Below are 26,645 nucleotides of genomic sequence, written 5' to 3'. Positions count from 1 at the left end.
GCCGCGGAAGCAAAACGTGCGAAGTCTGGACACGTTAGGCGTAAAATGAAACTGTTTTATCATACGTTTGTCATTTGGGTAAATGCTCATTTTGTCTCGCTTAGTTGTGCATCAAATTAAGGAGTTTTTATTACATTCGCATCTTGTATGTTCTTTGTAATACCTGTGCTTTCTCGGTGTTGCTAATCTTCTCACTCGTGTGAATATTTTCCTTAAGATGGTCCAAAAGGTCATTTTCTTTTTGCAGCTGTGCCATCTCTGATTCTTGCTCCCCTTCCAGCAAAGCACACTCTACCTCCATCTGCAAGAAATGATATTTAAAAAAATGGATCGAAATGTATAAACCGATTATGAACTATGGGGAAAAAAATTAAACACCATCACATTTTAATACTCTCTGAACATGTCATAGCATTATAAAAATCCGATATTTACGAAAGACGGGTGTTAATGTGCACAGTATGAATAATTAATGCATTGATGTTTATGGCATCGTCAGTCAAAAACAAGCATTATCTTTATAATGCGTGTGATGGACATTTTGTTGCATCTACATTAAACCTTGTTTTGGTCTGTGAGCATAGCTATTGCGCATATGTATAGTTCAGTTACATCATCAGCTATGTTGTTGTGCCAGGAGGAATAATTGTATTTTCAATGATTGTTTGAAGTATTAAACGCTGTGTGGGCAGTGTGTTGAATTGCGGTAAGGACCTCTCTCACAGACTCTTCCATCTGATTGTCCAGGTCTTTAATCTTCTGTTCCAGTTCCTCAATGTTGTTCACAACTTGGATCCTCTCCTCTTCAATGTGTGTTACTTCCTGCTTCAACTGCACACTCTCCAACACCTGGATGCCATAGAAAGAAGGTCAGTTTGGATATTCTCTCAGTCAACTCTACCACACGCACATAACATACATGTTAAACGGACATTTATGATCCGACTTTAACATAAATATCTCCATCATAACATTTCATAGCATTGACTTACATTCTTTACATTAAGTGTGATGTTAAACACCCAGACAAGCAGTATATTCCAGTCCCCTTTTGAGAGTAACAGCAGCAGATGTTTTAACTTGGTAACTGTTGGATGAATGACAACAACAACAGGATTCCTTCTAGCTTGGCCGAATGGAAATCGGGAGCATTTTGTTGCCAGTCCTACCAAAGTAGCCCACAATCTCTTTACTATTTTTTTGTTATTTGTCCTTCTTCACGTAAAGTGCAGTGTGTACAAACTGATGTGTGATAAGCAACTGCCTGACATTTTTTTAACTGCCAGAAAACAGAAAAAATCGACTTGAATTGGAGTCTATTCATCCTATATGTATTTTTTTTCAGTCGAGAGCGCTACACATCTGGAAAAACAGCTTTTCCATGTGTATACACTCGAATTCTTCCATTCAAACACGCACACATAATAATTCTCAGTGGGATAGAGTCATTTCCTGTCTCCCCCTCACCACCACCATGACCCTCTTTTTCTTTTTGGAGTTAAATGGCTGAATGCTGAAATACAACTCGGTCTTCTTCATTAAAACCAGACATGCTGCTGGGCCCTAATAGTTTTTGCGTGGAGAGCTTTTTACAGAATTACGGTAACGGCACCGCTGAGGCTGCCGAGCTTGCAGCTGAAATTGCACAATTTGATACGTTAAGTCCACAGCAAAGACCGCAATGGAGAAACCTTTGATAATTGTAATCTCAAATCTCCAAGGGCGGGGTGGGGGTAGGGGGGACGTGGGGTTGGCGACGACATGTGATGTCTCGGTCAAAACAACACCCCCTAAGGTCCAAACGAGCATAGGCAGTCGGTGTTTCCACTTTACATCAACACAAATCCAGTCGGAACTAAATATTTACTGTCAAATGCCCATTAAAGTCTCTGGTGGTTCCCTAGAAAAGAAAAAAAAAGTAGATCCGCGCACGGCGATGTGGAAAAAGAGAAATACTGGAATGCTAATTATTCGCAGTGATTGCACTAAAAGGAAACAAAGATAAAGAAGTAGCTTGATAAAAGTGCATTCCGCACACTGTAAGCGATGATTTTTACCCCGTATTAGCCAACTATAATTTTTTGAAGGGATTAGGGGTGGCAAATGTGGAAAATAGAGAAGAGCAAGTAAGACGAGAGGGGTGTGTCGTGCATAAAACAGATGATGATTTTCTTGCAATGGCGTGACATCGTTGCTTCATATCACTCAATGGCCTTCGTAAAGTATTGACGCAAGTCAATAAAGATAAAAATGAAGCAAACATTGGAAAAGGTTTCTTCAGCCGTCATCTGTACTTCTTTGAAGGTGTCGGATGTTTTGCTCCTCATCCAAAAAGCTTTGTCAGCGAGCTAAATTTTTGCTGGTAGCTCTGGCCCTATATATATCCCTAATGGACAGAAGAGTGAAACGTCCAACACCTTCAAAGAAGCACAGAAGAAGGCTGAAGAAACCTTTTCATCGATGGACCACTCCTGTACGACTGAGAGCTTACACAGACAAACATTGGTGAGCAATCATAATATCGCCGAAATAAGATCAGGTGCACTAGGGACTTAAATGACCTTAGCTCGGTGGCTGCTGGAGGGTGAGGGGGCACCGCCGCTCAGGTTGCGACCCGTCGAGTCAACTTCTCTGTAACCGTTGACCTGCTGCTCGTGACCAAGAAGCAAATCTCGTCCTCTGGCCCCGAAACCGTTGTCCGGAACCGTGCTTCCGGGAGAGTCAGAGAAAACCGACTCGTCGTCAGACACCTGAAGCTTCTCCAACTCCTTATTGATCTTCTGGAGATCAGAAACCGCAGATCCCACAGGCTCCACTTGCGCAAACTCCGTGCACAGGTTCATGATCCTCTCCAACCGCTGGCTCTCCTGCAAACCGAAACTTCTTGTTTATATTTTCTCAACGTTGCTTAGAAATCGCGATGTTTCCCGTGGGACTAAACTCACCAATTTGTGGACTTTCTGCTCCTTGAGCCTCTCATCTCTTTGATGCTGGTGATAGTCTCTCAACTCCTCTTTGCCGTTCAAAGACGTGATACTACCCACCCTTTGTCCTGGACTCAGCCCCGCTTTCCCAAACGATAATCTCCTCTCCCCGAAGCTCACATCCAAATTGGGACCATCTACCTCCACGCCGAGCGAGCTCAGAGAGGCCAGACTGGCCCTCCTGGGCGTATTGGGCATGCTAGCCGGTACGGTCACGTCTGGTGGTTGTTCAAGGGAGGACAGACTACGACGAGCAATCGCCGAGCGCCCTGCTCTCTGGAGATGAGGCGGCAGAGATAAAATAGGAGGATCCGTTGGATTATGGAGTCGGGGTAGGGAGCGGCTGTGCATGCCTAGACTGTTGAGGGAACCCGTGGAGTATTTCCTCTGCCTGGAGTCACTTGCGGCTCTACCGTGCGAATGGAGTCTACGCCCCAATCGAGGGCTTGAGGGCACACTAGCCGTACCGCTTTTGACCCTTGGAGAGCGAGGTAGAGGTTCTACGTATGACAAGATGAGAGAACCGCCATCCGTCGTGTGAAACAGGCTATCCTGCGATTGGTGACGAGCGTTTGCGTGACGTAGAAAACCGTTGAACTGACGCTCGCCTTGGCGAGGGGAAGGGGGGACGCTGCTGCTGGTCATGTGAGAAAAGTTTCTAAAAGATGACGGTTGATATTCGCCGTTTCCCAGGATGGACAGCGGCCGTTTGGATTGGGGTCCGCCGGGGGATGGCAGATTGAAATATTTTCGGCTGCATTCGGCCGCCCTAAGACTGGCCTCCAGGGCGCTTTTCCGACGTTGTAACGTCTCCATCAACTCCTGGAGCTCTGCCTTTGAACGAGAGCTCCGAAGTGAGGTGCCACCGCCCGGTCCGCTGCCACTCGGCTCCAGCTTCACACAGTCTGTAGATGGGAGCAAATTAACCGAGCATGTAATCCGGCTCATGTCATAAAATGAAGCCAATTTAATAATATGACGTGCTGAGTAAGACGGACGGGGGGAAAACCGGCAAAGAATGTGCGCTCATCCTCTTCCAAACCCAACACAAACATGAACCCTGTTGGTCGCCAAGTGTCTTCTAAAAATGGAAATAGCCAGGATGCGTCACGGATTTATCTGTGAGAACCACTACCAACGCACTGTGAGGGCAAAAGACACCTGGCCAGGAAGTTAAAAACCTCTTCCAATCTTCAAGGAAGACTATCTCCATTTTCTTTTCTTGTGGAACATCGACGACTTGAATTTGACTCCCAACCATTGTCCTACTTCAGATGTGTCCAAAGTCCGGCCCGGGGGCCAAATACGGCCCGTGGTCAATTTTCATCCGGCCCGCAGCCTCCGTCATAAAATCAACGCAGAGCACCTTTGCGTATGTGGAACTGCGGCGCCTTGGAATTGAAGAGGATTTACGCGGATTATACAGGAGATGCAAGACAACTTCTTTTCATCAACGGATGCTACAGCTTCGTATTTGCTTTCAACATTTAGCTTGTAGCAGACGTGCACATTTCACAATGACGTCTCTGATCCACTGGTGAAAAGGATGCTTCGTTCCTTTCCTCTTTAATCTGGAAGTGCTTCATCCAACAAAGAGGGTGTGTTGTGTCACATTATTTGCTATTTTGATTTTTGTTTGTTCTTTTGACTTCAAAATGGCGCCGCGAGAGCACAAAAGGCAAATGCTGCTCCCTGGTGGAAGTTAAAAACATTGCCAGAGGTCTGACCAGCGTTTTATCTGCACCACCCGCAAGAAAAAAAAACCCGAAACAAATTCGGGAATGGCATTCCACCTCATGCTTTTCAATTCCTCAATAAATTCGGGAATGGCAGGGAATGAGTTAATTAATTAAATAATGTTTCAAATGAGCCAAAACATATGCTTAAGATAGTTGAAATTAAACTGAAACAAAGCAAATTAGAAACACAGAATGGCTCACTGAAATTTACTTAAATTATTTGCTGTAATATGTAATGAAAGCCCTCCCTTACATTTTTAGCACACCAAATACTGTATATTGTGTGTAGTTTTAAGGCTTATTTAGTTGAAAATTATGTTTTATGGGGACCTGGGAACGGATTATTCTCATTTTAATGGTTTCCTATGAGAAATTAATGTTTGGAATACACACTTTTCACCTTACACACACTTTCTGGGAACCAATTAAGTTTGTAAGCCAAGGTATCACTGTATTGAAAACATTTGGACATTCACTGATGAAAATCCAAACCAGATCGAGATTTACATTCGACACAAACGGAATGTTAAAGCAAAACATTCCCCACTCGACGGAAATGCCACTTGATGTCACAAATCGACCTGTAAATTGAACTCTACCTGAGCCGTAAGCCAGCGTGCTCACGGCCGCCCTTTGAGGAAGCATCCTGCTCATCTGGATGACCTCCAACCTTTGATTCGGCCGCCGTCACGATTCAGATTTGCTTTGTTGCTGGAAAGAACAGAAGAAAAAAAAAAACAAGTCAACATGCAGACTCGAAATACAATTGCAGACATTCGTTAATTTGTCAACCCCCCAACCCCTTCCCATTCTATTTCATGCAGATTTATACAGGAGAAAAACTGATTCTTTGAATAATATCTGGACTTAGTGATAACATTAGAGCGGCTTCTAAAGTCAAGACTACAGTTTCCTGAATGCAAAATACAAAGTAAGAATAGAGATGGCCGATGGGAGACTTTGTGGTCCTGCTGTCTGGAAGAGCGGGCCCACAGGAAGTAGGGTATCCTTTTACACACTCACACAATCAATCAGCATGAGTTCATTCTTAGGACCCCCAAAACCTCCCCACCCACCCACCCTGAAAAAAAGAGGTGGGCCTCATGTCAGCGGCGAAAGATTTTACGGCATCACCCAGACTACAAGTTGGCAGGCTCATGCGCAGAGTTAACCCTACTTGAAAACGTAAACAGTGATCTGGATCGTCGGGAAGATTGACGACAACCACCATTGAAGAAAAGTGACTACGAAAAGGATCTCAAATGTCACTTTCCGTTCGGCGCAATGGCTTCAAAATGCCGACTTTCACCTCACGTGCCCTTTTTAAGTATGAAATATGAAACCGAGAAGCGGTAACGGACTGACGTCTGTAATAAAAATAAAATGCGATAGTGACGATCGTTAGCATGCGTGGCTTACACATGCCGTTCCCACGTTTTTTAAATCTAGTGTGACTTCCCCACAGTGTCAGGCTGAATAACATGTAACAATTTAGCTTGAAAACTGCACAAGTTGTACTTTAAAATTTTAGTTCAACTTCCAGAAAAAAAGTAATTAGGAAATTTGGATTTTAAATACCAGCATCATTCTTACATAAGAAGAAAAAAAGTAGACATTTCATATCATCTGGACATGCATCTACTGTATATGAGCATCGTTCTCTAAGCTGACCTTTGACAAGTAACCCTCCCCCCCTCCTCACCTTAGTTGACATAATTGCAGTCTCTGTTGGATGGAGGTGAAATCCTCTTGTCTACGCTCGGAGGCAGCGACGGAGTAAAACCCCAAAGTCCTCCCGTGACAAAGGATCAGACGGGAGACCCTTCCCACCTCCCCAGAGAAGGGGGAGAGAGAGAGTAGTGGAGTTGCAGTCTCTGTTACTTTACTGCATCTGTCGTCTCTGCTGCCCCCTATGGCGGTTCGGGGTATTGCAGCAGCGAAAATTGAAACTATGATGATTATAAGCCATAGAAATAGATAGATCTATTTCTATGTTATAAGCGCCTTTCAAAACTCTCAAGGACACTTTACAGTCAGAATATTTTTTCTGTGGGTGAGCAGCGGCAGCCACACGCGCCAGCGTTCACTCAACCCGGAAGTAACAAAGTAAAAAAATAATATAATAATAATAATAATAAAAATAATATGACAACACAAAGACACAGAGTCATTCATTCTTCAACACTTTCTGTCCCCTCTTTGTGACATGAAGCAGTTGTAAATGAAAGAGGAGAGGATCAAAGTGTCTTTTTCAACCGCTGCAGCTGTAACAAAGCACCTCACATAATAGTCAAGATAAAGCAAAATAATAAACACAACAGTAACATAAAAACATGGACAGTTGTGCAATTTTAACAGCAGTAGTAGTAGTAATAATAATAATAATAATAATAATAATAATAATAATAATAATAATACATTTCATTTATAAGCGCCTTTCAAAACTCTCAAGGGCACTTTACAGCCACAGGGGTTTTTCTGAGTGTGAGCAGCTGTATATCTAGATTTTAAAATACTGGAAAATTAAACAATTACAACTAATGTATCATCAAGGACTGATTTAGGCTTCATGTATTTTTTTTATTCACAGATGATTTACTTCAAGAATAAAGCGGTGTCCTATTTTTTTAACTCATTCACTGCCAGACATGTGCATAAATGTGTTCGATCCAGTGCCAGGGTTTTGTCATTGTCACTCGAATTCCAGGACCAACAAAATATTGAGTGTTAGGAATACATAAACATTCAATGCAGTGTAAGAAACCTTAGACTTTCTTCTTTAATCAGAAAAAAACAAGTTAATTCCTAAATTATATGGATCTGGAGTTATATGAGCTTGAAATGAGGGCGGCTGTCCAAAATTGTCCAATATTGGTTTATATAGCGCTGTAACAACAGCTGAAGCTGGAACTAAGCGCTAACATGGAAAAAAGGGAAAAACATGGCCAGAGGCTATGGCCAGCGCTTTATCAGCACCCAAACAAGAAAAAACAAAACCCGCTCTACGTCATATTTTCAATTCCCGAATAAATTTGCGAATGGCAGTGAACGAGTACAAGAAATGCAGCCCAACGGTCATACCAAGAGATTAAAAACACACCTGGTACGCCGAACCCTAAGAAACAACTCCCGCTGGTCTTTGTAAAACAAAACCAAGCAAGAGTATGGGTTTGGGTATCGAAATCATGTTGGATTGTTATTTTTTCTTTCGCAGTGTGTGGCTGCCTCATGAAGAACCCAAAAGTACTCCACCCTACCTCCCCTTTTGTGACGTTCAGATAAACAGATGGAGTGTAAACATTTCAACTTCACATCATCTTTGTTAGTGCCGAGGGAATAAAAGAACGGGCTTTTATCCGTAACCCCTCCCCACCCACAAAAAATCACGGGAATCACCTATATGCAATATAAAAACTGTTCAGTAAAAGAAAAGAGTTTGAGAAAACCGTCCCTTAGAAAAATCCCCCAATTCTACCGGAACTACGGCTTCGATGACATCATGGGGAGGGGGGCCCCGGACAAGATGATTGCTTCCAGACACAGACCTTGGATCCGTGTCCTTACTTCACATACACAAACATGAATTTGTGTGTGCAGCTGACACATTCTGCGAAGGCGATAGCACTTTTCAGGTGACATCTTTGATCGATTTGATGTCATTGTCAAAGTCCAGAAGTGCTCCAGCTGCGTGCTCTGCAAGTTTTTAAGACCCTCTTGGGCATCACCCCCGAAATGGGACTTGATAGCATTTCAATGAGACACTCCTCCACATTTAATGCATTGATGCATTCTTCCCATCAATTATTATTATTATTATTATTATTATTATTATTATGTTTTTAAAATATATAGAATTTCAAGGCAATAAAACAACACCCGTTTAAAAAAAATGTCACTCCCTTGCCTATATGCACACGTGTGTTTTACACTCATCACGGGAATGTTACACCTCCAGACAGTCTCGGTGAAAGATTTAAGTCTAACCATATGCGGAGTCATTTAAAATTCTGGTCGGATTTCAAAAAAAAAAAAAAGTCTAGTGGAGGAGGAGGGAAAAAAAATCTGGATATTCTGCACATCTGGACCCTCCGCACCCTGCCCACCACCTTTTCCAGCGACTCCCCTCAGGCAGGCGCTACCGATCCATGCAAATCCAGCAGGCATTTAAACAGCTTCTTTCCCCTAATCCATTAACTCTATAGACAGCGACCCAAATAGAACTGTATAGTGCCTCTTTGCAATAGTTTATGATGATACTAGTGCAGCGTGTTCTACCGAAGACAAATTACTTGTGTGTTCTACATACTTTGCAATAATGATGATTCTGATTCTGATTTGTTTGGCATAGATCATATAATACTTAATTGCTCAAGGTACATTAGATTAAATGAGCCTTTATTTGTCTCACAGTGGAGAAATGTACATTTCACCGCAGTAAAAACAAAATAGGAGCTGCTGTAAAGGCAGCCACTCTCGCAACGCCATCTTGAAGTCAATAACAACAAAAAAACTGAATAAATAATGTGACACAACACCGAAGACACACAATCTTAAACACTTTCTGCACCCTCTTTGTTGTATGAAGCAGTTTTAGATGAATGAGGATCAAAGCGTCCTTTTCACCAATGGATCAAGGACATCATGGTTGAATGTGCACATCTGCTACAAGCTAAAAGTTGAAAGCAAACAGCTGTAGCATCCATTGAAGAAAAGAGATTGTCTCATTGAAGAAAAGAGATTGTCTATAATCCACGTAAATCCGCTTCAATTCCAAGCTGCGGCAGTTCCACATACGCATCTGCGCCGATGCTCCTTTCACCGACATCGTACAGGATGTCTCAAAAGATATTCCTCTCTAATCACAATTTATTTTTCTCTGTGCAAGTAACCCTTCTGACATCTGCAACTGCAGAACACTATGAAACACTGAACCGGGTGGAGTAGGCGAAAGGCTTTTTAACCAATGGCAATGTTCCTCGTCAGGAACTGTAAGATGCTCAGGGCATTGTGGGCATGCGTGTTGTCATGGTGACACGGCCACGAGTTGTGCTATCAAAAAAGTGTTTCGTGTTTTTGTAGGTGTCCTGGTTGATTATTTGTCTTCCATTGAAGAGGAACATTCATAGTTTGGTGCGTTCAGGTTTGAGTTTCTTTGTCATTTCGGCTGTGATCCGTTTAGTTCTGGTTTTGCGTTGTCGGGCTTGTTGGTGATTGACCGTTGGACTGCAAATGATCATTTTCTCCGTCGTCCGTTTTCGCTTCGGCGTCTTTGTGGTCTTCTGCCGCATTTCCGCCTGAAAATCCATTCAGCCCTGCGGGTTGCGCCGCTGATATGTTGCCGTCGACGCCGTCTCGCTTAAATTTGGCGTTTGGATCTCGATGCAGGCCGAAATCAAGATGTCCTCCGCAGTTTTGTCGGTGTGACGTCGACTGTACTCCTATCGATATAAATAATAATAGTAATAATAATAATAAAAATAATGCACATTTCCCCAATGTGGGACGAATAAAGGTTTTCTAATTCTGATAATAATACATTTCATTCATAAGCACCTTTCAAAACTCTCAAGATCACTTTACAGTCACAGGATATGCTTTTTTTCTGTGGGTGAGTAGCGGCAGCCACACGCGCCAGCGTTGACTCAACCTGGAAGTAACTCAAGTAGATAGAAAGCCAGCTAGCCAGCCAACAGACAGCCATTAGATAGCCACCGAGACAGCCAGCCAGCTATCTAGCTAGCTAACATTAGCTATACTGTATAGCCATCCATCTAGCTAGCTATCTATCTCAACAGGTATCCACGAGCCATCCACTAGCCACCCAGCCAGCCATCTATTAGCTATATAGCTATCTATCTAGCTAGCCAGCTATCATAGTCTGAATTTAGAAGTCATTTTCAGGATGGTGCGAGCTACAGCATAGCAACGGTCTTGACTCTGTTTTGGGGTATTCGTTTCTCTACATTAGCCAATCCCGCGGTAAAACATGAAATAGATTCCAATTTTTTGGGCTCAGAATGATCTCAATCATCTTAAATCTGTCAATGATGAGCAATTGGGATAAACACTTGATGTTGGCAAAGCGTTTGGAATCATTTTATGTTTCCAGCTTTTGCAGGAACAGTTACGGTACGTTTTCTGCTCCACTCCCACTCCCAGAAAATCACTTTTTTTGGGTGTTTGACTTGAACCACTCCAAACATTTCTATGTGGAACTAGAGCCAATTTTGACCCTTAACCAGTTACGTCTACTCTTTTGCACAAATAGGCGATTTCAATTCCAGTGATTATATCATACAAAATTGTTTTACATTTACAGCACAGGTGTCAAAGTCAAGGCCCGCGGGCCAAATCCGGCCCGCCACATCATTTTTTTCAGCCCACGAAAGCAAATCAAACTTGTTAAATTCCATGATGATTGCTAAAATCTGAGCCAAAATGTCATATTTTTGGATGTCAACCACAATAAAAGTCATTATTCTTGACTTCAGATTTGAAAACGAGTTATTCATTAATTTTCTGTGTGCTCTATATGTAATATTTGAAGGGATTTAAACATTCTAATGGGTTCCCCAAATTCATAATGGCCCTCGAGAGGAAACCATAACTACAATGTGGCCCGTGGCAAAAAATGACTTTGACACCCCTGATTTACAGCATTATGATGATTAGCTTCACCGACTGACATATTTTTTTAATAATAGCAATACAGTTCATTTATAAGCGGCTTTCAAAACTCTCAAGTTCACTTTTTTCTGTGGGTGAGCAGCGGCAGCCACACGCGCCAGTGTTCACTCAACCCAGCAGTAACTCAAATAGATAGAAAGCTAGATAGCGGATAGATAGATAGATAGCTATATAACTAATAGATAGCCAGTTAGATAAGTCAAAAAGTCAAAGTCAGCTTTATTGTCAAATATGCTAATTTGCATGACATACAGCACAGATGAAATTACTGTCCAGCATGCAAGGCACTTATAATGACTTTAACAAACATAATAAACACGAAAACGGCAATTTGCCGGGACAGGGGAGCCGCTACGTGATAGCTTGCTAGACAGCCAGATAGCTTATATATAGCAAATAGATAACCAGCTAGATAGCCAGGTAGGTAACTAGATAGCCAGTTAGGCAGCTAGCTACATAGCCACCTTTCATGGCAGTTGTATTGAAATAGAGCATACTTTTTATACGTACCTTTGTGCCTCAGCCACTGCGGAATTGCTAAAATGACGATGAACAAGACCAAAGCCGCCGAAGCTCCCGCGCTCCATCTTGACCTCGGCCTCCTCCGCTCACTCAAACCTGCCACGCAAAACTTTTTAGAGTGCAGTCAAACCTGGGTTTTTGACCATAATCTGTTCCAGAAAGCTGCTGGAAGACCGATTTGGTTGAAAACTGAAACATTTCCCATTATAATCAATGTAATCGACGTGAGAGTGGCTGCCTTTACAGCAGCTCCTGTATTTTGTTTTTCTACTTCTTCCTTTCCTTTCCTCTTCCTTTCATCACTTTGCTGCTGTGAAATGTAAATTTCTCCACTGCAAGACTAATAAAGATTTAATCCAATCCAATCTTTGCTTTTTTTGTCGTGATTGAAGAATAGAAACACTCATGATGGAACGCTACCTGAGGCTCATGTGTCGTCACAATGAGAAGCGACAATTAAGGAAGTGGATGGGAGTCAAGTGGTGCATTCAGATGCGCTCAGTTTAGTCGAGAACCCATTTTTGGTTGTATACCAAAGCATTAAAAAAAACGCAATTTTGGGTGGAAAACCGAATTGGTTGAGAACCAAACAGTTTGAAAACCAAGGTTTGACCTTATCCCTTTGTCTTTCCAAGTTCATTAATGTTGTACTCACCGATCGCCGCAATGCTAATGTTGACGTTGGTCTGAACAACGTGACGACTCAGCGGACCTGTGAAGGTGCACGTGTACATCCCAGAATGCTGGTCGCTATCAGGATTTCCAATCAGAAGGGATCCGTTTCCCAACGGAAGTTGCTCCCGGTCCAGTTCAGCTCGGCCTTCCCACAAATTGACGGTGTGGTCGGTTCTTCTGTCGTAGCGCAGGATCACTGCCATCTCGCCAGAGGAAGTGAAGCTCCAGGTGAGGGAGAAGTTTGGAAAACCACCTGGCGCAATGCAGGGGATGCAGAGCATGCAGCCCTCTTCCTGTGTCACCGCTGGAAGACATTTAACCTTACATCGCTGTCCGATCATTGTCGTTATGACAACTGCGACCCACCTTGATTCTTCCGAGAGGCAGTCCACACTTGACTCTTGTCCGCTGACACAAACGAACACAAGAACGTATAATCGGAGACGTTCCTCTGAATCCGAATTGTGCTTTGCACATTGAAAAGTCCTTTATGGTCCTTTGTACTCTTGGTGGTGACATTTTCTAGCACTTCCTCTGCAGAGGGGGGGTCTGTAGACCACGTCACCTGGGGCAGGGGGTAGATGTTGCTGGAGGAGCATGTGACCGCCTCATCTCGCAGTTCCATGATGACCGATTGGATTGGCGCTTTGGGAGAAGATACAGTACGGTATATCATGGAAAATGATAGCATATATCACGAATCTCATGTTTGGTACCAAGATGTTCAGAAAGCCCTGTTGTGGTCCAGAAACATTGTCGTGATTTGAAATCAACCATTTTTTTGGGTGTGGATGTGGAAATGTCGCGGCTTGGAATTGAAGTGGATTTACATGGATTCACAATCTCTTTTCGTCAATGGATGCTACAGCTTCGTTGTCTTGTCAAGATATTTTGTTTTTGTGTATTTGTTTTGACTTCAAGATGGCGCCGGGTCGAGTGTCTGCCTTTACAGCAGCTCCTGTATTGTTTTTCTACTTCTTCCTTTCCTTTCCTCATACTTTCTTCACTTTACTGCTGTGAAATGTAAATTTATTCACTGTGAGGCTAATAAAGGCCAATCCAATCAGCATTTTTTTCAGTCACAATATTGTCAAAAATGAATAAAAAAAATCTTCACTCACCCTTGACTTCTAGGTTTACGAAGACTTCCTGGTTCCCCTTCCGCGTGCTCGTATAACACCTGTACCTGCCCTTGTCCTGAACTTTGACCCTCCTAAGAAGTAGCGATGCGTTCCCATTAGGGATGTGAGTGTTGAATAGACAAGTGCGTCCGCTGAAATGCTTGTTTTGGAGTCCAAACTGGTCTTTGTTGTAGTAGTAGCTGTGGACGGGTATTTGTTGCTTGTACCAGTGGATCACAACGGCGCCGGGGGGTCGGAAACTACAGGGGAGGAGGCAATCGTCATGGATGACGCAGGAGACGCTGTCTTCTGTAAGAACCAGAATTTCTTTAGATTAACGTCATCTTCATGAAAGTCATATTGAAACTTTCAATGCTGTTTAATTTTTTTAATGTTGTATAGGACAAGATGTACCTTTTGAGAGTGTCGCCAAAAATCCCCCCGCCAAAATAAGAAGCAGCAATCTGGATGCCCGCGTCTCTGCCATGTCTTGAAGTAATGTGAGAACAATCGCCGCGATCTTACTTTACATCCTCCCAAACACGAATCCGACACTGACTAATTAACTGGGCAGGTGAATGTTTAACAGGCTGTGTGTGAATGCTCCATCACGCTAAACCGCTGCCTTCCAAATGTGTTCCCATTACACGTCCGCGCCCGGCGGACACAGCCGCGTGACCCCCCCCTGAGCGCATGCGATGAATTCAAGTAGATATCAACACAAACAATGGCAACCAAAAAAAATAAAATAACACAAACACATAAAGAATAAATATGTGGATAACTACATACAATGATAAATAAATAAATAAATAAATGTATGGATAAATACATAAAGTGAATAATAGATAAAATGATAAATAAACACATATAAATAAATAAATAAATAAATGAATGAATGAATACATGATTACACAAATACATAAATAAATACATGAATACGCACATAAATACATACATACATAAACCCATACATACATACATACATAAATACATAATTACATAAAATGATAAATAGATAATAAATGTATGGATAAATACATAAAGTGACTAATAGATGAAGTGATAAATAAATAAACACATATAAATAAATAACTAAATAACTGAATGAATACATGAATACACAAATACATAAATAAATACATGAATACGCACATAAATACATACATACATACATACATACATAAACCCATAAATCCATACATACATACATAAATCCATACATACATACATAAATACATAATTACATAAAATGATAAATAGATAAATAAATACATGTATAGATAAATACATATAGTGACTAATAGATAAAATGATAGATAAATAAACACAAATACATACATAAATTCATAAATAATACATAAATAAATACCTAAATACATACAAAAAGAAACACATATATAAATACATAAATAAATCCATGAATACATAAATAAATATGTGAAATCCCGCAGTAAATGTTACTTAACTCATTTACTGCCATTCACGAATTATTTCGGGAATTGAAAATAGGACGTAGAGTGCCATTCCCGAATAGGTTCGGGTTTTGGTTTTTCATGCGGTGGGGTGCAGATAAAGTGCTGGTTAGACCTCTGGCAATGTTTTTCCCTTCCACGAGGGGGCAGCATTCCCTTTTTTCAATGTTAGCACTTTGTTTACAGCTTCAGCTGTTGTTAAAGCACTATATAAATCAATATGTATGTATTGTATTGTTTACAGCCACCCCCATTTCAAACTCTGATAACTCCAGACCCATATAACTTAGGAATTAAATCATTTTTTTTCTGATGAAAGCAGAGAGTTTAAGGTTTCTTACATTGCATTGAATGTTTATGTAGTCCTAAAACTCAATGTTCTGTGGGTCCTGGAATTTGAGTGGCAATGACAAAAGCCCTGGCACTGGAGTGGACACATTTTTGCACGTCTGGCAGTGAATGGATTAAAGTGCAGATGGAACTCACCCACAGTTAATACAGAAACTCTTCACACCCCTATTTGAGTGTCATGTATTTGTGATAAAAAAAAATAGAGCATATTAAATCATTTCAAAACATTTCCCACGTTAAAAAAATAATATTAGTAAATAATGCACACTCTGTTCTATATGAAAATTAATTGAATCATCCTGCCATCATTTAAAGGGTCTCCGATAAATCTCAAATGAACTTCCGATGTTCTAGTAGGCTTTTTTTTGGGTGTTTTTTTTGTGTGTGCTAAAAACGAATTTCCATTTTGAACTGCTCATAATTCTTTCCCTCTTGTCCACAGGAAGGGCGGTATACTGTAGCCCTTTACCCACACACCACCACCGCATTTTTGACAGATTTTATAATACATTGAAACACAACATTGGTCATTTATTCGTACACGTGTAACTTTAAACAAAATCGCATTTACGTTAACCCCTCCCCCCCAAAAAAAAGCGTCTCATATCACTGAGGTCATGGGCCAAGCCACGCAAATGCAACGTTTACAGAGGTGGACCAAACATATGCTGACATCTGTCCCCTCTGCTCTGGATCATTCGCGTCCCACCACAATGACAAGAATACATCTGGAGTGGAGGAAAATCCCGTTGTCTGTGAAAGTAGGCTACAGGCTTTTTCTTTTTTTTAATCTCTTCAGAATGATGATGAAACCGCTCTCCTCCCACCCCCCACCCCCACCCTCATCTGCCTCCAGTTTGTAGGTTACCGAAAGATTTCACCAACACACAGATAAGAAGATTAGGGAGGAATTAATGGTATTCCTTTGTCGTGATTGGAATAAATTGATATTTGGTTTTGCATAAGAGGGCGGAGACTGTTTAGGGTCAGCGGTGAGCAAGAGTTGCAAGAGGACGGATGGCACATTTGACAAGCAAACTCCATCATGTCTAGCGTCGTTTCCGCTGAAGACAGTGCCACCACGATCGGGCTCGCGCAACCTACAGTGAAATGAATGCTGCAGGGACATGGACGTGCCAGTAAGGGACGGAGACTGAGGTTTCCATCGGAGGTCAGGGGGGTGTTGAAAATCCTTTCCAGTACCGCTTTCACCATGAGAGTGGTCCTCCTGGCCTTACGACTCCTGTGTTTCGCTTGCTGGTGGCCCGTTACGCAGTTGAACGGCAGCCACTTCCACACAAAGAGGAGACACAAGGAGCTCGACTTCGGTGACGATAACAAACAAAAACATGGCGGGTGAGCGCGAGTTTAATTTCTTTGTTTTACCTTTGCTCTTGGTGATCTGTTTTCATTTTTTATTTTTTTGTATTGATGGATCAATGGGGATAATTTCAAAGTGACACTGGCACAAAAACCAAGATGATTCCCTTACTGGTTGAATGTGTAAAGTTAGAAAAGCAGTAAAAATGCTAATCTTAGCTTTTCCAAGTCAACACAGATTTGTTTGCAATTTGTGCTATTTTTTTTTCAAATCACCACAAAGCTAAACTTCTGATTATTGAGTTAATTTGAAAGGAAATGATGCTATTTTTTTATTCTACCTCTACATTTTTTAGGTTATAGTCAATATAACTTGTTACTTTGCAGACATACTTTCTTATGAACCTCTAAAAATATTGTGGCCTCAAAAAAATCTTTACATGAGTACAAAACAAAATAATAAAACAAAATATTCATACATGGTTGAATGCAAAAATCTCTTTGCAACCTTTCTGTCTGTTGCAATTTGTCAAAAATCTTGACCCCTTCCATTTTGGACCATGTTGCATAAAATTAACTCATTCACTGCCAGACGTGCAAAAAAATGTGTCCACTCCAGTGCCGGAGTTTTTGTCATTGTCACTTGAATTCTAGGACCCACAGAGTTTTAAGACTACATAAACATTCAATGCAGTGTAAGAAAACTTAGACTCTCTTGTTTCATCAGAAAAAAAGTTAATTCCTAAATTAAATGGGTCTGGAGTTATATGAGCTTGAAATGAGGACGGCTGTCGAAAATACAATGCAATACGTACATATTTATTTATATAGCGCTTTAACAACAGCTGAAGCTGCAACAAAGCGCTAACATGGAAAAAAAGGGAAATGATGCCCCCTTGCGGAAGGGGAAAAACATTGCCAGAGGTCTAGCCAGTGCTTTATTTATGTAGAATCAACTTTAAAATTATTCTTTATACATTTAAAGCTATCCATAACCTTGCCCCACCATACCTATCTGACCGTCTTCAAATTTCTATTCCCTCTCGTTCCCTCAGATTCTCTTCCTCCACCTCTGTGTGCCCCCCCTGCCTGTCTCAGCACGATTGGGGACAGAGCTTTCAGCTGCTCTGCCCCTAAACTCTGGAACTCACTTTCAACATTCGTAACATCGATTTTCTTCCCACCTTTAAATCCCATCTCAAAACCCACCTATTTAAAATAGCATTTTCTGCGTAGTTCTTTCTTTTGTTTCTATTTATAATTGTATTCTATTTGTGATTGTATTTTATTTATTATATTACCTATGGTTGTCTGTGACTGTAAAGTGTCATTGAGAGCTTTGAAAGGTGCTTAAAATAAAATGTATTATTATTATTTATCAACACCAAAGCCTGAAAAAACAAAATCGAGAATTGCTCTTTACTGGTCTTTATTATTGTCAATTCCCGAATAAATTTCTGAATGGTAGTGAATGAGTTAAGTGAGGCCTCGGGAATGGTTGATATGAGGTGAGAGTTCAGATTTAGAATCTAGTTTTGTCGCAATTATTTGCCAAAACAAACAACACAAGCAAAATGAGCCATTTGAAAACATGTTTTAAAGAGTTTCCGCCACTAAACAAGGAACTGCCATTATTTTACATCACAAGCTCTCTTTAAATCGCACAGCTCATCCTCTAGCAGTCAAGCAACGCTCCGCCAGCTGTCAGTTCAATGAAAGTTTAAGACGAAAAGAGATTTTCTGTTGTCCTCTTTGCGTCTTAGACGGGTGGACCTCAAGATGAAGAAACTCGACAGCACAAAGTCCTTGCTCATTAAATCGGAACAGCTGCTTCGAATAGAGGACCACGATTTTGCCATGCGGCCGGGCTTCGGAGGTAAGACCCGTGTTTTCTCCGTGTTTCGTTTTCTATACTGTACCTGTCCCTCCACCCCGGCAACCCGACGAAGATGGATTTAGATTTAGGTTACTGTGTTGTCCTTGCTATTACGTCTCCCCCAAAAAGCCCTTGGTGACCTAAATAGTCTGCGTGAGACAATGGCTGCAGATAGTAGTACAAATCAAATCATCTGAACTGCGCACTTGATCGCAAAACCCACGACGTGTCGAGGCGATTGAAAGATATCACAACAGCACTCGAATAAATTTGCTTCAAAATGGAACACGAGTGAGAAAATCCAAGTCAAGAAATGCCCTTTTGTATTTGCTTTGGGTGTTCCTGGCTATTTAGCTTCCACTCTCCATTTGATACGCCGCATGCTAGCGAAGCATACAGCAGCCAACCACAATGTCTTTAGCATAAGCTAATGAGATCCAGTACAAAAATGTCTAATTTGCATTCATTAAAAAATATACATTATCATTTTACCCGCCCAAAAAGAAATATTATGATTTGCAGTGGCCCTCTACCATGTCATTGAACCTAGCGTTTACTATTTTGGTTGCCAAATTAGTCACATAAGCGATAAATGTTAAGATAAATCTGACAATGCCTCTTAAGCGGATCCTTACGATATATAGCCTCCTGGACTTTATATTTTAAAATATTACCATGGCTAGCCAATATACTGTACAATACTATGCTAATGCTAATCTGTTGCCTAACGATGTGTTACAAAAATCCTCGCACAAGGCATCAATTTAAATCTAAATGTAAATTACCCCGAATGTCACAAATGACTTTGCAGTTCTGTAAAATGTTTTCATTGCTTGTAACATCTTCATGGGATAAATTTATAGTTGACCCTTTAGCCCTGTTAGCATTCTGTATTCGTGTCTGGAACCAGTAATATTTATTAGGAAAAGCAAGCCTACCGTCCGCCAGATTTAATCCCTCCTTCCCTATGCTATTGTAATCGAGGAGTGATGCTCTTGAGTGCTTATGGTCATTAGGTAATGGTAGCGATAGGACAGGATTCATATACGTCATCTCAGACATTTTCATCATGGAGGTACGAACCCCTACATATATGTAATCATACCATTTAGCTGCTTGCGCTCGTGGACGGTTAATATTGCAGTGCGGACTGTGAAGATGGAACATGCGGTTGTGGGTTGGTGACGTTCAAGTAATGAACATAGAGCAGAGGTGTCAAACTCATTTTTTGACACTTTGTCGTTACGGTTTCCTCTCGAGGGCTGTTATGAATTTGAGGAAACCATTAGAATGTTTCATCTCCTCCACCTTTGACATACAGAGCGCACAACAAATTAATAAATAACTAGTTTTCAAATTTGATGTCAAGAATAATGACTGTTATTGTTGTTTACATACGGCAATTTGAAATGTGGGTTCGGACTTGAGCAAGCATCATGGCACTTAACAGGCTTGATTTGCTTTCGCGGGCCGAGTAAAATGATATGGTGGGCCAGATTTGGCCCCCCGGGCCTTCACTTTGACACCCGTGACATTCAGTATTACAGTATATACTCGTTGGCCACCTCATTACGTACCAGATCGTAATGTGGATCAATGTTATAAAATGCCTTTGGTGTCCTCTTAAATTAATGGAATTGCGAACAAACAGTATCATCAGTCAATCAGGGTCATCTTTTGAAGAAAATTGAGGCTTTTGGGTGCGCCTTATAGACTGGAAAATACGGTACTCAATGCAGTTGAGAATATAAACATTTCAATGATGCCACTGACTCATGTTACAAGACTGTCCCAGCGTCTTTACTGTGTGACAGGCGCTGAGCTCTGAGTTTACTAGTCATGATTATCTAACATGTCGTCCGTTCCTAGCTTCTATGTCGCGATAGTGTGGATTACGCCTTCTCTCCTATAGGATGATCGTAGCATATAAATGCGTAATCTGCCATGGATGTACAGATGGTAAAACATGGAGGATGACATCATCATGACAACGCGTTATCCAGCTGCCGATCAACCCCGATGTATGTTGACATGTGACCTTTTGTGCCAGGTTCCGCCATCCCTGTTGGCATCGACGTCCAGGTAGAGAGCGTTGATAGCATCAGTGAAGTCAACATGGTATGTACGGGCGGCACTTTGGGAGGTTTTCCTCTGCGCTTGAACCAATGTACCAGGTTCTGCTTTGTAACGTTTTAGGACTTCACCATGACTCTGTACTTGAGGCATTACTGGCAGGACGACCGACTGGCCTTCCCCTCCAGCAGTAACAAGAGCAGAACCTTCGACTCGCGTCTGGTGAAGAAGATCTGGGTGCCTGACGTGTTCTTTGTCCACTCCAAGCGCTCTTTCATCCATGACACAACCATGGAGAATATCATGCTGAGGGTTTTTCCTGATGGCAACATCCTCTACAGTGTCCGGTAACTAAAAATAAACAAATACATAAAAATATATAAATGAATAGATGACGGAATGAATAAATATGTATGTATGTAGGTTGGTTGCTTAGGTAAGTTGCTTAGGTAGGTTGGTTCGGTTGGTAGGTAGGTAGCGAGCTTGATAGGTCGATAGATAGCGAGCTCGATAGGCAGGTAGATAGCTCGATATGCAGTTAGATAGATAGCGAGCAAGCTAGATGGGTAGATAGCGAGCAAGTTAGATGGGTAGCTAGCTAGATAGCTGGGCAGATATCTAGCTAGATAGATGGGCAGATATCTATCTAGATAGATGGGCAGATAGCTAGCTAGGTAGATGGGCATATAGCTAGCTCGGTAGATGGGCAGATAGCTAGTCAGGTAGATGGGCAGATAGCTAGCCAGGTAGATGGGTAGATAGCTAGCCAGGTAGATGGGTAGATATCTTGCTCGGTAGATAGCTAGCTAGGTAGATATCTAGCTATATCGCTAGATAGCTAGCTATACAGATAGGTGGGTAGGTAGGTAGCTCGCTAGGTAGATAGCTCGCTAGATATGTAGGTAGCTCGATAGGTAGCTATCTAGCTAGCTACCTACATATCTAGCGAGCTATCTACCTAGCCTATAGGTAGGTAGGTAGGATAGGTAGCTATCTAGCTAGGTAGGTATCTAGGTCGATAGCTAGCTAGCTCGCTAGATAGCACAATGACGAAATCAACAGAACTGTTCCTGTTGCAACTGTTCACGGACAGGCATTGCGCATTCATGATATCCGTTCCAATCCCTTCGTGTTGAAAATATGGCGCCACAGATTGTGCATGATGAATAGCGGTAATTAGTAATTGAACGGACCCATAGGATCAGTAATGCGAAAATCATTTTCAAAGTCCTGGGGGGGCGGTTGACTAAATGAATTTTTAGCTTTTAGATATTTTTAGCGCCCTCACTAGGCAGTCGGCCAGAAGCGAAGACGCTGAGCATGCTTCGCATGTCATCAGACAATCGTGGCTTTGTCTTTAATCATTGGTGAAGCAGCAAGTGGCTCATTTTCCAAGGTTATTTTCGGACGTCTTGTTCCAAATAACCGTAAACAATGCTATGTTTGTGATCGCAAGTTGGCTCGGGTTATTTCCTGAGATGAAGACCTCATAATTTCGTTACATAAAAAAGGCCAATCGTGACATATGCTTGATCAATAAATTTCTACGACAATTCTCATGCCAGTTTATGTGTTTCTTTAACTGCGAGCTGTGTTTTAGGATTACGGTGACAGCGCTTTGCTCCATGGACTTCAGCAGTTTCCCTCTCGACACACAGAACTGCTCTCTGGAATTGGAGAGCTGTGAGTACCGCAAATTTTGAATGGTCTTTTGAAAATATGTTGCCTTGTTTATTTTCATTCTCGGCATCGAATGCGCTCGCTTACATCAACTGTACTGTTAAATCAGATCAGATATCGTCCATTATATACTTTTCATTAATGACGGTTTTACAGAGGATTATATTTCCCTTCAATTCGTTGTTGTTGAACAAACTTACACTAAGTGCACGACGAGCAGGAATTTCCCTCCATTTCGAATCATTTCTATAAAAATCTTGCTAATCTTTAAGAGTCAACACTGCATGAATAAAAACATGTGAGTCACAATGATAATTCAAACAAAAAAACGCTCCTCTCATGTATACTTCAACTGCACCCTTGGTACCGGCACCATTTTCCTTATGCAAGGCAAGCCAAATGCAACTTGATTGTCCCCAAAAAGAATCTCGGGGCCTTAGTTTTGCAATCGTGTGTTTGATTTTCCGCTTTGTATAGGATAGTTGTCCATGTTAAGCGCTTTGTTACAGCTTCAGCTACTGTAAAAGGACAACCGATGCCTCCGGACAAGTTGCGTCCATGATTTGTAAAATCACTTGAGATGACTTCTACTGAGCGTATTTTACAAAGATGCCACGGCATATAGCTATATTTTACGTTTTAAGACTCGCACTGAATATTCAGGAAGTCTTGTTTTCGAGTTGATGATGATGCCTGACGTGATGTCACGTCTGGAACGCCCATGACCGACACACAATGCATTTTGGGTACTTTGTTTGGTCTGAAAACTTCGTGTTGATCTGTGTTGATGGCAAAATTAGAAAGAAAAAACATCAATAACGCGATGTTGAATCGTTGTGTGTTTCACCAAGACTACTATTTGATACTAGTTGACACAAATTCCCAACAGACAAATCAGCCCATTTCCAATGGAGCTTGGGCGCCATCTTGTGCATTTTCTGGGTGCTACATTGGAGTCCAGATGCCTCAAAATGAGACGGAAGGACTTCTTTAATCGATTGCAAACATTTATGCTTGCCTCTTCAGAACTATTTGAATCATATTCATAACTGGATGAGTAACAAGAAAGCATCTTTTCCGAATCTGAAGCCATTGTTTTGATTCTAGAGCAAGGGAAAGACGTCTCGGCGTGATGTCACGAACAACCTTCTGAAACTCGCAATTTCCGGGGTCATTTTGGAGTAGTTTTGGGACACTTTAACTAATTTTTATTGGTATTTTGCATTTCACCAAAAATATTAGCCTGCGTTTTTTGGGTATTTTAGATGCTATAAAACGTTTTTCTGATGTCAGTTAGGAAACAAAAAAATGGTGTCGCTTGTCCTTTAAAGCGCTATATAAATCAATATGTATTGTATTGTACTGTGTGTGTCCATATATCAGAGGAGGGCCAGGAGAAGCGAATATGTGAATTTAATTCTTGGTTTTTTTCTTGTCTTATTTCTTTCATGTCTTGAAGATGCTTACAATGAAAACGACCTTATGCTCTACTGGAAGAATGGGAATGATTCATTAAGGACTGACGAAATTGTGCTGTCACAGTTTTTTGTCGAAGATTTCCAGCCTTCCTTTGGGCTTGCCTTTTACAGCAGTACTGGTTTGTGGGATACAATTACAATTACAATACAAACTACTAACTAACTACTAACAAAACTAACAAAAAAAATCCATATTTTAACCAATATATGGTCTCATGATCATCATGTTTTTCTTTGCAGGTTGGTACAATCGTCTCTACATTAATTTCATCCTCAGGAGGCACATCTTCTTCTTCATGCTACAGACATATTTTCCTACCATGCTAATGGTAATGCTATCCTGGGTGTCTTTCTGGATTGACAGGAGGGCCGTACCCGCTCGTGTCTCTTTGGGTACATCAAATTTTCATTCTATTTTTGTAAACTTCAATGTTTCAGACTGTTTTTTTTCCCTTTGATGATTCTTAATACATTGATTTAAAAATAGTCAAGTGAGTTCTGTGTGTGAAAGCACTGACAGTTATAGTCTAAATATAAAACTGTTTCTTTTGGATTATCCCTGAGAAATATGAAGCATGTGATGTCACTAAGAGAGAATACAAAAATAGAATTGAGCACATACTATAATAATAATAATAATAATAATAATAATAATAATAATAAATTTCATTTATAAGCACCTTTCAAAACTCTCAAGGTCACTTTACAGTCATAGGATCAGTTATATGGTGGGTGAGCAGCGGCAGCCACACGTGCCAGCGTTCATTCAACCCGGAATAGCTCAATTAGATAGAAAGCAAGCTAGCTAATAGATAGCTAATAGCTAGCGAGACAGCTATATAGATAACAGATAGCTAGCTAGATAGTTAACGAGCCAGTTAGGTAGCTAATAGATAGCAAATAAAGTGCTAGCTAGGTGGCCAGCTAAATAGCTAGATACTATGCACTAAAGTCAACCTAAAAAAACAATTTCACATATTTTTCAAACCATTTTTTTTTTAATTTTACAGCGGTAGTCCTCACAGTGGTTTCCCCATGCGTAATGTCATTTTAGTTTTGGCTAGCATCTGATCTAGACTAGTACGCTAGCTACTAGCATCGGTGATGTAAAGCGGATTCGTTTGTGTTGAATAATATAACGACAGAATAGTTGTTTATGTAACGTGGATTCATTATTGGACACACGGTGGTCGTGCTCAAGGCTCCCTCTCCGTTTTAAGTGATTGGTCGCCCTCTTGTGGAGACTATGCGCTATTACAACACATTTTCGATAACATGAAATATGATTCTTGGCTTGCACTCGTCTGCACCCAATGGTAAGAAAATAATTCCAATGAAATAAAGAAAAATATTATTCATGTTTTTAGAATATATCTAAGAAAAACACAAAGACTTGGAGGTGTTATATTTTTTCAATAATTTTTGTGCGCAGGCATCACCACCGTGTTGACCATGTCCACCATCATCACCGGCGTGTCCTCCTCAATGCCTCAGGTGTCTTACGTAAAAGCAGTGGACATCTACTTGTGGGCCAGCTTCCTTTTTGTCTTTCTCTCCGTCATCGAGTACGCAGCCGTCAACTATTTCACCACAGTGGAGGAGATGAAGAAGCTCAAGAGGGCACAGGTCACCAATCCTCTTGTTTGACCCATATAAATGATTTTTTTGCACCATCTGAATCGACCGCTTGATCACGAAAAGTAACCACGCCGTGTGATTACAGCTCCCGGCGTCCTACAACGCCACACAGGCCATGGCTTTCGATGGCTGTTTCCATGACAATGACATTGACCTGACCTCTTTCCCCGAAGTTTCCAGTACGGCGAACACAGAGAGGAACACACAGTCACGAAACTCCACTGTGTCGGCGCCCGCAGAGGGTACCAGATTACGTCGCAGGAACCCGTTAAAACACAACCTCCGTTTGATCATGAGCAACAGCTACATGATTGACTCGTACTCCAGGGTTTTATTCCCTCTGGCCTACCTACTCTTCAATATCATCTACTGGAGTTTGTATGCGTAACACACAAAACTTTTGAATCACACTATTATTTCAATTTTGGGACTGTGTTGCTTTGCTTTATTGTCACATAGTAACATGAAAATTCATTGTAAAATATCCCGAAAATGAAATGTACATGTAAAGCAGCGTTATTTGTTTGTCTTGTTTTGCAAAGACGGGCTCCTTGGTTTATTATATAGGAAATTAGGAGTGACAGTTTTTTTGGCAAAAGTACTCGCTCGCTTTTACTTTAGAGCTTCTGGACAAATATTTGTGTAAAATGTACTCAGCAATACAACTCCTTTATTTTTTTTATGCAAAACAAAATACGGACCAAAATGAGCTAACATATTTGATTTTTTTTAACTCATGGCCGTCTTTATATTGTTCTACAAAACTTCTCATCTTATGAAATGTTTTTTTTTATTTTCTTGCATTGTGACCGAAAACAGATTTTTTTTTTCCTGATTATACAAATAATTTATGAATGCCTGTGGGTTTTTCGGCTTCTCCCTGCTAACGACAACGGCTTGAACTCTAAAATTTGCCAGAGGTTCTTAGTTTCATTTCCAAATTTTGGTGAAATCCACACTTAGTGCACCAAGAATTTTTTTCAGGGAAAAAAAACTTCCAGAATAAAAAAAAAAATGCAGAATGAC

General features: G+C 41.1%; 2 protein-coding genes across 8 annotated transcripts in view; one reads left to right on the top strand and one right to left on the bottom strand.

Annotated features, from left to right (window-relative positions):
- phldb2a (pleckstrin homology-like domain, family B, member 2a) overlaps positions 1–6,580 on the bottom strand; it is a 13,605-nt gene extending 7,025 nt beyond the window's left edge. For both annotated transcript variants that reach the window (XM_089017122.1, XM_089017123.1), the window contains exons 1-6: positions 6,426–6,580; positions 5,323–5,434; positions 2,946–3,889; positions 2,562–2,867; positions 715–849; positions 164–301 (exon numbers count right to left, since the gene is read on the bottom strand). In XM_089017122.1, the coding sequence (XP_088873248.1) occupies positions 164–301; positions 715–849; positions 2,562–2,867; positions 2,946–3,889; positions 5,323–5,377 (1,578 nt within the window). In that variant the 5' untranslated portion in view covers positions 5,378–5,434; positions 6,426–6,580. The remainder of the gene's footprint in view (positions 1–163; positions 302–714; positions 850–2,561; positions 2,868–2,945; positions 3,890–5,322; positions 5,435–6,425) is intronic.
- gabrr3a (gamma-aminobutyric acid type A receptor subunit rho3a) lies at positions 756–26,645 on the top strand. Of its 6 annotated transcripts, none has more exons than XM_089017126.1 (11): positions 14,003–14,039; positions 14,131–14,228; positions 16,411–16,910; positions 18,638–18,750; positions 20,801–20,868; positions 20,947–21,170; positions 22,424–22,506; positions 23,963–24,100; positions 24,222–24,374; positions 25,414–25,607; positions 25,705–26,645. In XM_089017126.1, exons 3-11 carry the CDS (start codon positions 16,669–16,671, stop codon positions 26,005–26,007), a joined length of 1,518 nt encoding a protein of 505 aa, XP_088873252.1. In that variant the 5' UTR covers positions 14,003–14,039; positions 14,131–14,228; positions 16,411–16,668; the 3' UTR covers positions 26,008–26,645. The 6 variants fall into 6 exon arrangements, with proteins under 6 accessions (XP_088873256.1, XP_088873252.1, XP_088873255.1 ...); XM_089017128.1 differs by lacking the exons at positions 14,003–14,039; positions 14,131–14,228 and adding an exon at positions 16,184–16,315 and having other exon boundaries at positions 16,411–16,725; positions 16,831–16,910; XM_089017129.1 differs by lacking the exon at positions 16,411–16,910.

Source organism: Hippocampus bargibanti, linkage group LG16 (assembly GCF_051943395.1).
Source record: "Hippocampus bargibanti isolate YZ-2025 linkage group LG16, ASM5194339v1, whole genome shotgun sequence".
Classification (NCBI taxonomy): domain Eukaryota; kingdom Metazoa; phylum Chordata; class Actinopteri; order Syngnathiformes; family Syngnathidae; genus Hippocampus; species Hippocampus bargibanti.
The sequence above is the reverse complement of the archived record's forward strand: the minus strand, read 5'-3'. Positions and strand labels throughout refer to the sequence as shown.

Excerpts from the sequence above, each read along its gene's own strand:
- gabrr3a (XM_089017126.1), top strand. The coding sequence starts at position 16,669 with ATGCTGCAGGGACATGGACGTGCCAGTAAGGGACGGAGACTGAGGTTT. Across the intron at positions 20,869-20,946 it reads GCATCAGTGAAGTCAACATG|GACTTCACCATGACTCTGTA; the intron begins GTATGTACGGGC and ends GTAACGTTTTAG. Across the intron at positions 24,375-25,413 it reads ACCCGCTCGTGTCTCTTTGG|GCATCACCACCGTGTTGACC; the intron begins GTACATCAAATT and ends TTTTGTGCGCAG.